The 12,085-nt window shown below is 42.3% G+C and overlaps 1 protein-coding gene across 1 annotated transcript in view; it reads left to right on the top strand.

The window, feature by feature from the left end:
* The window catches only part of TMEM250 (transmembrane protein 250), a 46,199-nt gene extending 34,560 nt beyond the window's left edge, over positions 1 to 11,639 (top strand). The window contains exon 2 of the mRNA XM_069609561.1: positions 10,951 to 11,639. Within this exon, the coding sequence (XP_069465662.1) occupies positions 11,072 to 11,506 (435 nt within the window). The 5' untranslated portion in view covers positions 10,951 to 11,071 and the 3' untranslated portion in view covers positions 11,507 to 11,639. The remainder of the gene's footprint in view (positions 1 to 10,950) is intronic.
* The last annotated feature ends 446 nt before the right edge of the window (positions 11,640 to 12,085 follow it).

Below are 12,085 nucleotides of genomic sequence, written 5' to 3'. Positions count from 1 at the left end.
TTTGCTCAACATGTTTCCACTTTTGTTGAGCAGAATTTTTGGTAACCGTTAAATATTATTTACAGCATACGCTCACCTTCCTCGTCATCTCTGTACATACTCTGCTCCCTTCCTTGTCCAGCTTCAATATTCTGCAGCTCCTCTGCTTGATCTGTGGCCCCTTCTGCTTGCTTACTCGCCCCTCTACTTTTACCTTTGCTCCCTTTTCCCTGCGCCCTTTTTCTTTCCCCATTTCTTCCACCCCTCGTCTCTGTTCTTTCAAGGCTTTTAGCTTTCTCAGTGTCTTCATCTATTCGGCTTGCTAAAATCCTATCTTTCTCTTTCTTCCTCCTCGTACCCCTTTCTTTCGATCCTGCCTGGTGCCTAAAATGATTTTGGTGCATTGAGCAAACATTGACATGGTAAATGCAAATTATGTGATTGGAATTTTTTTGGTTTTGTATATGTGTTGTTACTTTTTAGCATATAGTTCACCCTATTCTTTTGCTTCTACTGCTTTTTAGAAGCAGTAATCTCCTTCCAGTCAGAACTGTTAATTGTAATTAAACATCATCGTTGGTTATCTTCGTGTTTAGTTTTCATCGCCAGTGTATTTTGACCAATTTGCATACAAAACTCTAGCCACATCTACCATTCTTTTTTCTGTGTACTAGAACAATGTTTTTTTAAAGTTGTTTGTTTGAATAATTGTGTATGAATATGGCGAATGTAATGCCCAGACCTACAGTTCTTAACCTCGGGACGGGAGTGGATAAATGTTCAAGGAAGTAGTTGATTTAATTGTTGTCGAAATTGGTGTTCATGGAGCAGGAGCTGGAAGTAGCTCCATGGTGTCAAGATTTTCCTCTGACCTGAACTTGGTGGGCATGACCCATGAGCTATTAAAGTCCATCCTCATGAATGGAGTGCCTGAAAGTTGACTGAATTTGCCCCCCCCCCTAAACTGTGGCATGCAGATGTTGAACTACTTTCTATTGCTGTGTTCCTCTCACTTGCACTCTATTGCTGACTGTTTCTGTTAACCCTCTTTATCTTGCCAATTTGTTTTACATGTCTTAAACTTTTTACATTGTCTTTAAATTGCGTTCACCCTTCATTTCTTTTAAATTTGTATGTCAGTTGTTCCATCTTGCCGCTACTTCTCATTTAGTCTTTAACTATGTTTGCCTCTACATCTTAACTCTGCCACTACATCTGTTACTTTCTCTTTACTGCCACGAAATCTTTATTTCCGTTCCCACTTATTTTTCTGTGATGTGATAATGCTTGCTCATTATCACTACTGCAGCATTGTAATGAGGCACTAATACATGGTATACAAACAAATTTAAAGGAATGGTTCGGTCAGAAAATAATATTGTCCCTATGGTTCGGCCATGTGTTTTTAACCATAAGTTGATCGATCGTACAAACATTTCCTATGCACCTTACCCGAGTTTTCATCTCTTGAACACAGCGAATTCGGGCAGCAGGGCGCAGCCATCTTGTGATAATCTTATCACTTGCCGCATCGCCCTGGGTGACCTGCGTTTGCGGCACTAAATCATATCCCCCGCCCCTGAGCCTGACATCACTAAATCATTGATATTCTCTGCCTCTCTCCGTGATGTTACTGGGCAGCGTAGCCAAACGTGCCCAGTCGTCACCTACGCGACTAGACGCGGAACCCGGAAAACAACACACATCGTCTCACAGCACTGTGCATCACAATTAGGAATATGAAACTGTACTTTAACAGGAAACAGCAAGAATGTACAATTGGTAAAGTACATTTATTTGGATCAAGATATTTATTCTGTAATATTGTGAAAAGTACCGACGCGTTGATTGAAAACGATATTAACCTTGACGCAATCTAGGAAACATCACGATAACCATTCATACAATATGAGAATAGGACTAGAGTGATACACAGTGGTAGACGCTGGGATATGTCAGCTCGCGGCTCCTCTGCTCTCCGCACACGCTCGAATGCCGGCAACTCTGGCTTGTTTGAATGGGGGTGGGGGGCGAGCACCGGGGAGGTGCGCATCGTTTCAATAAACTCTGACATTTAGGAAGCACGGAGAGAACTTAGACTAATTGCCTCATGTGAAGGTGTCACGAAGGGTTACCAAGGAGATAGACCCGCCCCCACGCGAGGAGGTGGGACGGGAGGCACGCCTGTCCTGTCCCGGAAGACGGGCGGGGCCGTCAGCTCCTTGGTTACGTTGTTACTAGGCCATGCACGGGCACGCGCAGCTGCAGCCCGTTCTACGAGCAGTTCACTCGCGAGCAGAGTCAAGGTAAGAGGTTCTGCCGAGTCACGGCATTCCACACGAGCAATTAAGGTCACTGAATAAGCTAGAGAGCTCATAGTCTTTCTCCCTCTCTTAACAGAAACACTGCATTGATGTATCAACTTTTATGAGGCGTTTACACATTTACGAGACAGCTAATGTAATGGAATTCACACATGGCTGAATTCACACGTTTACTAAAGATAAATGGTAACGACGTCTGCATGTAGAATGACACCAACGTTCGCGTTGCACTTTTTCTCTTTTGTATTTCTTTTATGTGATGAAACCAATCTCCTTGCTGGTATGTACATTTAACATTTATGATCCATAATTTATACACATGTGCTACGTGATGAAATTTATGTTGCAATTTAGCCCTGAAGATGGTGCTAGTCACCGAAATGCATTGGCAAGAGCTGTGATTTTTGGTAGAGGAATTGGGAAAACGCCTAATGTATTGTGTGATTTGAACACAAGTACCCGAGTAAAAACTTTGATAAATGAAGTGGCTGAAATCCCTTTTTTCTAAAAAGAATCAAGTCTAATGATTATGCTGAAGTTCAAGAATTATCTAACACAACTAACAATTGAATATAACTTCAAGTACCGAATTTAGCCTCCAGGCAGGAGGCAAGCAGTGAGCACTGGGTGCTATGGGGTGGTCTCCACTCCGTTTTTCATACCATTGAAGTACATTTATTTCACATGAAATGTTTCGATAACATTCAGCGTCTGACATATTCATATTCGATCCGCAAATGTTAATCGTGAGTCACGCGCTGTTCCTTTTTGGTACACAGGGTGTTCGTTTTGTCTAAATGAAGCACTTCGGTCGCACGGCTGGTGCATCAACTTGGCACTAGACCACTGTAAAGGTTATGTTGCTCCTAATCGCTGGTACCGTGTACGGCCATATTGGACCTTGGCGATCGTCCCAAAAAATGGTTAAGTAGATCCAGTGATTTACATGCAGCTGCAGCTGGCGATTGAAGAATCCATCGGTCGGGGTCTGGAACAGATGACAATCGCAGAATGGCACGATGTACCTGTTTGCAAAACATAAAAATAGTAATGTCTCAGTATCCGATCTTTATTACAATTAATAATCTTCTTTATTAGCGCAGATGTGACACAATGTGAACCTAGAGAATACAATGTGGAATATCAAAATACTCCGCTATTTGCTTCGAGGATAGTGCAATGGAGTATGTTGAGCTCTAAACGTAATGCGTAAACTGGGGCAACAATTTGAGGGGCACAAACAATATGATGATTTATTAGCGTAGAACCAGGGAGAAACCAGTGGTGGTCTACATGCGTCTCGATGCTGGCCTGCCCATGTGCCCGGTAGATAGCCCAGCACACAAAGGTTGTACTAGCACTTCATTGCAATATGCCACACAGAATGAACAAGTACAATGTGACCCATCAATAACGGTCAGCTATTCGTATTTAGACTAGTTCTGGTATAAAATCGCCTAAAGAGAAACTTGCATTATATTCAGCATTTCCATTCTCTTGGCGTAATGCAGACTCCTCCGTTCGTGTCAACGATTTTTCATAAACTGAACTTATATGTAACTAGGTCTAGTTTCGGAATGGACAGCCTTTTGTTATTAAACCCCCCCTTCAATTCAATCCCTTTCGGAATGGTCCCTGTCTCTCAAGGTCAAAGAACAATAGAACCTTATACTGAGCGTGGGCGCTGTGGGCCTCCCAGCTCCGAAACAAAAAATCAAAACTGCTGACCTTCACTCACAATGAACATACTTTATTACTTTGCAACATGCAATGTCAACGCATCCATGAGAACATGAATTTTGAAGCACGGGCACAGGATGAAAAAATTGGGGGCTGTCGCTGCTCGTTGTTGGTGGCGCTGCTGATGGGTAGGGGAATCTTGCCAATGACAGAATGCCGCCTACTCCCAAATTAAAGTCAATGCAACACAAAAACTGAGCCAAAATGTGTCTAGTAATAGGCCCACCTCTGCTTATCTCCTGGCCTCCTACCACATGGCATGTTTTCACAGTCCGTACTTCTTGCGTGCCTAGAATGTTTTGTAGCCTAGGTCTAATCCCTTTTGTGTGACGAGCAGATATTCAGCTGTTTGGGGAACTTTATGGCAGGGCAACTGCCAAAACCCAAAGATTCTTACACACTGTTATACATTGGTCGTTCACACGAAAAATGAAGGTCCCATAGTAGCTCGACTCAACTGTGAAATGTGAAAGCAATTGTAATAATTGTACTATTTTTATTTTTTATTTTTTTTAAAGAAACGGACTAAGAGGATAGATTTCAAAAGACAAATTGCATACTTTATTTGGACACTTTATAAAAACATTTTTGGCAAAAATAAAAACAGATGGTAATCATTTGTACCGGGATTTGAACGATTGAACGAGCTCTGCTTTGGGTGGACATGGCACGTTGGCAATGTTTTGTTGCAATGTATGTGTGCTCTGAACAGATTTGTGCGCAATTCCATGAGTATGCATCTCTACGACATTAATAATAAGATCTTTCACAAAATCGATTTTCTCATATACTGGTTTGACAACCCATTTTTTTGCTTCTTTTCGTAAAGGCCATAGTGTAGCAAAGCATCCCTAAATTTCCTGCAGTCCTAGATTGTTCCCGGCCTACATTCTCGTTATGCGCTAATACCGCTAGTAAAGTCCTAGATTTCATCCCTCGGATGCCGAAATGCAATCTCTTTGGCCTGTACTTTAGGCACATATTGTGGAACACCTCCAAATCTCCTGTGTGACAGAATTCTGTAATTCCCTTCAGATCACTTGGAGTTTTATCAAACACAATCTTCTCAAGTGCTTTGTGTGGAGGTGAAGATGGGATCAACCACTTTTTCTTCCGTGCCTCCTCTGGGGACAAAGGGCCATGTTCACATTGGTGGAAATGTTGGTTTTCTCTCCAGTGGTGAACGTTGGAAAAGTGGTGCATTAGTGACCGCCATTTTTCCAGTAGAATTTCCAGACCCATCACATGCTTTGGAGCTCCACCAAAGATGGTTGCTGAAAGACTGGGACCATTGTGAAATACTTTGAAAACCTTTTTTTTTTTTTCCCCTGCGGCCGAGATTGTTTTATTGATTGATTTGGCAACATGCCATACATCAAATTGATGTTTAATATTTGGATACTGCTCTCTCATTGTCTTGGCTAATGAAACATGCCTGTCCGTGGCTATGAGGTCGATTTGCATTCCACTCGATTGTAGATCTTCCAGTGATTTTATAAAACCAAGTTTCTCCATGGCCTTTGAGGATTTACATTAGGACACTTGCAGGACCACCGAACTCACAATTTTCTTACTTTCCATGTCCTGAAAATGGTAGGTGCAGTACTTAGCAGAAAATCTGGGGCTGTCACACTGTCCATCGCCGGCTAGCCTGAACTGTTTGTCAGAGAAGGTATTTTGAATAGCCAATTGTTCAATTTTCCAAGCTTCACTAATGGCAGGGAATAATCACGTTGGTATTTGTAGTATTGCGTTTTAGAAATGAAATGCAGTCCCACAAACTGAAAGAAACTGGATAACTTTGTGAAACTAGAGCCACTGAAAGGTAAAGCTGCTGCACACAGTAGATTGTCAGATGGCAGTTTCCCCAGCATCGGTTGAGCGGACCATGAAAATGTTTTATGTAACTTTTCACAGGTTACACAAGTTGGACAAGTCGCATTCACCAATGGCTTCACACATACTTCCCCTTCCACTGAATGCACACATTTCAGCATCTTTATAATCTCCATCAAGCTGCTGTCAAATACTATGTATTTGGCCTCTTTTATTAGACTGTCATCCGGCAACACTGTTGTTTCAGACTGAACCATTGTGGACATACTATAGTCTATAGCTTTGTCTAGTTTGTCGGTCAATAGTGTTGATGCTTCAGTCTCTGTCATTTCAACATCTGTTACTTGACCATGGATAGGAGAAAACATCAATGTCGACTGTTTTTTGGGGGTCATTTTTTTGGCGGTGTTGATTGCGTCAAGTGCTCATCGAGTAATGTAAAACTATCTTCTATAAATTCACTTTCACCTTCATCTGGCGGAGCAGGCGCATTGTAGCAATGGTCCAAAGACACTTTGCTGGATTCGCCGGTCAAATTAAATTCATTTTCTGGCCATTGGACATAGGCATCTCGAGTGTGAACACGCCGCGCCTCAAATAATAGTTCCTCCCTGTTGAAAACAGTTTGGCAAGCAGCATCTGTAATTTGTATCGCTGTCTGTTTCTGCATAGTCCGTATTCCATCGGACAACTACAGGACAGAGGAAAAGGGATGTTCCGTGTAAATCCAATATACAGTGTTGTAAAATTTACATTAAAAAAATCATAAAATGGAGGCCTTAGCACAAAACAATTGCCAAAAATATAAACTGTTTATAACTAACCTTATTTTTCTTTCTTTTCTTTGAAACCTTCTTTACTCTAACATCACTGTCAGCAAGCTGGCGCACCGTCTCAGATCCACGTGCCTCCTGTTCAATATACAGATCTTGTATACATCCCTAGAAAAGAGTATCCATTTTAAAATGAGTCATTTGCATTACACATATAATTAGACCGACAGACCTCTGGCTCCGGATCAACTACAAGGTCTGGTTCCGGAACAACTACAAGGGATAATGTAAATGTAGAGGACGCTCCAGCATCTCCCTGAAACACAGTACTTGCATTAGTATGGATTAAAATATTGGAAACTGGACACAATTTGGAAAGACGACAAAGGTACATATCAATATCAAACCACGATAAACATGGTGTAAAGCAATGATAAGTTGCGAAAATATGATCACATTATCTAAAATTCCGTGCATAAACCAGTCTGGAACAGAATAGTTGGGTAAGATTACCTGATACGTGCTCGGATTGGTTGTTGACTCCAGACAAGACATGGATGTTGAATCTTGTTGCTTCATATTCGGTGGATAGTCATGGAGTTGTAAAGGGAAAGTATTATTCAATTTAGAAATGGCAACATTAAAAAGTGGCATGTAAGGAGACTGAATACGAGAAAATTATGTATGCTTATGTAAATGCATAATATAGTATAGTTATCTGTGCCCATAAATCAATTTTCTATGAGGGTTCTCAAAAACAAGGACTGATGTTTACCAAAATAGTAATTATTTAAACAGCTACTCAATCATATAAATAGTGTTATAAGTGACATTTACACCGAAAAATACAGGCGTAAAGCTAAATCCGTAAGTGTGACTGACCCGTGGTGTCATTTTCACGAATAAAGTCGGAATAGCGTTTGGGAGCAATTTTCGAGTTGTTCTCAGTTGATTCCTCTTTGTGTACAAGGATGTGTCGTACATATTCGGGGTAAAGTGCAGATGCGGTATCGATGACCCCTCTTGTCCTCCAAGACTTGTTTGACTCTACTTTCAAGCTCTTCCGGGGGATATCTGCAATATCTGACCCAGTCTCTTATTCGATCAACAGTCCTAGGGAATACATGCATTGTAATGCCTTCAGATTTGTCATGGGTCTTCGAAGGGCAATGGAAAATAGAACATGCAGGCATTGTTGTAAATTCTGCAAAATAAAGGTCAACATTATTCGAAAATTATTTCACATAAAAATGTGAGAAAGAAGGAATTGGACCATACATTGTTCATTGCACGCTTTCTTTTGGGCACCGCAGCAAAACCAGGGCAGCGTGGGCGGCTGTATTATAGGATAACTTTCACAAACAATTCATTGATGTGTTGAAAATCAGAACATGTTACTCGTCCCTTGAATGTTCTATCGTGCATGAAAAGGAGACATGCTTATACTATAGACACGGTCCGCGAAGGATACAATTCGATGCCAATTGACACTAATAAAAATGGATATATCGATAACATAGCAAAAGAAACTCTACTGAGTATGTTACTTCTAAATAGATATAAATTTACAAATGAAGGAGATATGACTAGGATACATGCCCTTACCTTGACCAACAAAGCGATTCAGCAAGAAGAGTGGGAGGTTCACAGGTAGCACTCGAGTTGATTCGAAGCAGAGTAGCACGTTCACGAGTTGACTTGCAGTGCTCAAAGATGTTCTCATGATAAATATCAAGTGGTTTATAAAGAATAACAAAAAGGGGTGTGTTTGTGAATGAATGACGTGTATATGTTGTGGTATTATGTGTGTTGCAGGGGCGTGGCCTGCTTCAAGGGGAGCATGCCTGGAGACACGGGGTCTGAGGAGGCCATGTGAACAATGACCCCTGCGTGAAAGATAGCTTTGAAGTGTACATGGTGTTTGGCACCTTGGCTGTTCGCGCCCTGACAGCACCCCTTGCCAGCGCACATCCACTGGTGCGAACTGCTTTTGATAGTGGAGGGGGGATGGATTGGCCTTGGGCGTGCAGACAAGGCACCGGAACACTGCTGAATGGAGACGCACTTGTGTATTGCAGGGGCGTGGCCTGCTTCAAGGGGAGCCTGCATGGAGACACGGGCTCTGAGGAGGCCATGTGAACAATGACCCCTGCGTGAAAGATAGCTTTGAAGTGTACATGGTGTTTGGCACCTTAACCGTTCGCGCCCCTGACGGCACCCCTTGCCAGCGCAGAATCCACTGGTGCGAACTGCTTTTGATAGTGGAGGGGGGATGGATTGGCCTGGGGCGTGCAGACAAGGCACCGGAACACTGCTGAATGGAAACACACTTGATTCACTTAAAAACTGAAAAAAACATTGTTTTATTTGGTTTCTTATTTTGATGGCACAAAACTACTACACATTGTAAAGGTCTGGTTGCAGCACAGTGAGGGAAAATCCCCTGTACTGACCGCTGTCACTGGGGAAAGTTTCCCTAATGGCACCAACGACACAGGCGGGTATTACTCGTCAAACAGTGTCCAAGCCTCCCATGAAGTCACCATGTGTATAAACAATAGGCCACCAGCCTGTACCACCTGTAAAAAAGAAAGATAGAAACTGTTTTTAAATGACCAAGATAAGTGTATTAAACCTTAGTTGTCAATGACAATTCTTGTATCCAAAGGCATTTCTGCCAGGACAAATGCTAACTAGACACTGCACAATATTGAACGACTTTTGCGACTATTACTAGAGAATTGCAAGACTAAACGGATATGACAACGATATATTGAAGTTACGAGAATATAGGAGACGACCATGAAATGGTAGTGGCCTAACTAACATCTCAACCAGACTATACTTGCTGGTTACTTGGATTACGAGGGCGAACTGTTGCGCGAAGTTCATGCATAAGCACCATTAAAAAATCCTCAACACGGACCGTGTGAGGCAGGCTGCCCTGAAGTCTGGCTGCTCGGTAACGCATTGCAGCTGTGGATCGCCTTGCGATATGTAGGACAACCATCCAGAGTTGCCTCAGCAGCAGCAGTTCTCCTCAGTTGGCATTAGCGCGCACCAATTGCAGGTACACCAGGTGGAAACACCGTCCATGTGACTAGGCCCAGGCTCTTCATCTGCTGAATCGTCCTCCCAACTGTCGTCCGAAGCCCCATCATTTCCGCATCTTTCTCTTTCCAGTAATTCCTCCTTGGAATACTCAGGCTCGTACAGATAGGGCATCATTGTTGGCATTGTGTGGTAAACAAACGAAAATAATTTATAGCGGTGGTACTGGTATCTGTTCACACGGTCTACAAGCAACGAAGGTAGCTGACCAGAGCACAGAAACGAGTCACAGAATGCTCAAAGAAATACAGTGAGAGGAATGGAAGAGGAAATCTGCTGTTGTGTGTTGTGAAAGAGTCTTTTTATACTTATCGAGGAAAGAGGCTTCCTGCTGTTGCCATGGCGACACGTCATTCGCTGAAGAGCAGAGAATGTTGACACGGGACGTGCTTTGGCGTTGTGAAATGGGCGGTACACGTCTAGTGATGTCAGGCTCAGGGGCGGGGGATATGATTTAGTGCTGCAAACGCAGGTCACCCAGGGCGATGCAGCAAGTGATAAGATTATCACAAGATGGCTGTGCCCTGCTGCCTGATTTTGCTTGTATTCAAGAGACGAAAACTCGGGTAAGGTGCATAGGAAATGTTTGTACGATCAATCGACTTATGGTTAAAAACACATGGCCGAACCATAAGGACAATAATATTTTCTGACCGAACCATTCCTTTAAATTTCAAACGACAATACACTATACACGTGTGCCCAGTACACCTGACCATTCATGCTTTACATGCCTTCTATAGGTTTAATAATGCACATGTTATGCGAATTCCCAGATACATAGTAAATGTCGGATGGCTATGTTTGTGTTGCACTACTTTGCTTGGGTAGCAAGAAGTAGCTCCTGGTAGGCTGTTGATGTCCAGCCAACCAGGGTTTTTAGGCCCTATTCAGAAGCTAAATAGCTCCCAGAAATTTGAAACCCTGAATGTTTTATGAGCAAAAGGAAATGAGCCCTAGCTAAATGTTAGTGTGGTGCTACTAAAAGAAGTGTTATTTTTTATTGTTTGTATCAATTTAAAAAAAGATATATCGCGCATACAAAAATAAACATCAGAACAAGCTAAAGTACACTTTACATAAAAGGAAAGCCACTACTGCGCATACCAATAAAAGACCATTCTTAAAATGTGTTATTTCTGTATGGAGTTTGAGCTAAAGTAACAATCGTTTTTTGTTGTTTGTAGGATGGGTGTACTTTGGCATTTAAACAAGTCTTTGGAAACCTAGGATGCTATTTGGATCCATGAAGCGTTGATCGAAAACATCTGCTATGGTCCCAGCGCATCCTCCCATGGGACTCTGTGAATGGTGGGGTGCCCAATGCCTGTCATCCCCATCCCTCGGCGGGTTCGCTCATTCCACGGCCCCCACACAACTTGCCTGCATGCAGCCTGCAGTCCAATAAGGACGACTAACCTTGTGCGCACCAAGTACAGCAACTTTGACATTTACCTGAAGTCTCGATGGATGTATGGCTTCATACGCTTCCTCCTGTACTTCAGCTGCAGTCTCTTCACCTCGATCCTGTGGGTGGCGCTTTCTGTCTTGTTTTGCCTTCAGTACCTGGGAATGCGAGTATTTCTACGTTTCCAATACAAATTCTCCATCATCCTCTTGCTGTTGGGGCACCGGCGAGTGGACTTTGCCCTTCTGAATGAACTGCTTATTTATGGAATCCAAGTCACCATGCTGCTAGTAGGGGGCCTTGGGTGGTGTTTTATGGTCTTTGTAGATATGTAAATAAGATTACCAAATGCAGGCAAACTATTATTGTACATTTGAATATACATATCCCCTTTGTCATTTAATTCCATATACATATTTCTTTTATATGTGCATGAAACTGTTAATATTTGCAGGGTTGGAGCAACTGGTGATATCCTCTTTCAAATGCCTTTCTTGAAGGTATCATCAAAGAAAGTTTTTATCCTTTAACATTGAGAGGAAGGTTAAACTGAGAGAGAAGCAGCAATTGTTCCAACACCATGGCTTGTCAGAATAAACATGATCTACATCTAGTTTCAGTCTCCTACTTTGAAAAAACTACAGTTCTATAACCATAAGGAGCAATTTTGCAAAGATGGCTTCGACAGCTTATTTTATTCAGTTCTCCACATTGTGACCTGACTCCTTTCTAGGTTGTTATATACTTTACCACTGCTTAAAATAATTGTTTGTCCATGTGGTTTACAGCTAGCTCACATGCCCAGGCTATCGGACACTATTACAGTTTTTTATTTTTTATTTAGTCATATTGGCACCCAGTCTCAATGTCTCTTGGTTAGTGTCTGTCTTTCTGTCGTGCATTACAGGCAGCAC

Source organism: Ambystoma mexicanum, chromosome 8, assembly GCF_040938575.1.
Source record: "Ambystoma mexicanum isolate Mex_15411 chromosome 8, UKY_AmexF1_1, whole genome shotgun sequence".
Taxonomy (NCBI): Eukaryota; Metazoa; Chordata; class Amphibia; order Caudata; family Ambystomatidae; genus Ambystoma; species Ambystoma mexicanum.
This window is presented reverse-complemented; position numbering and strand designations above follow the sequence as displayed.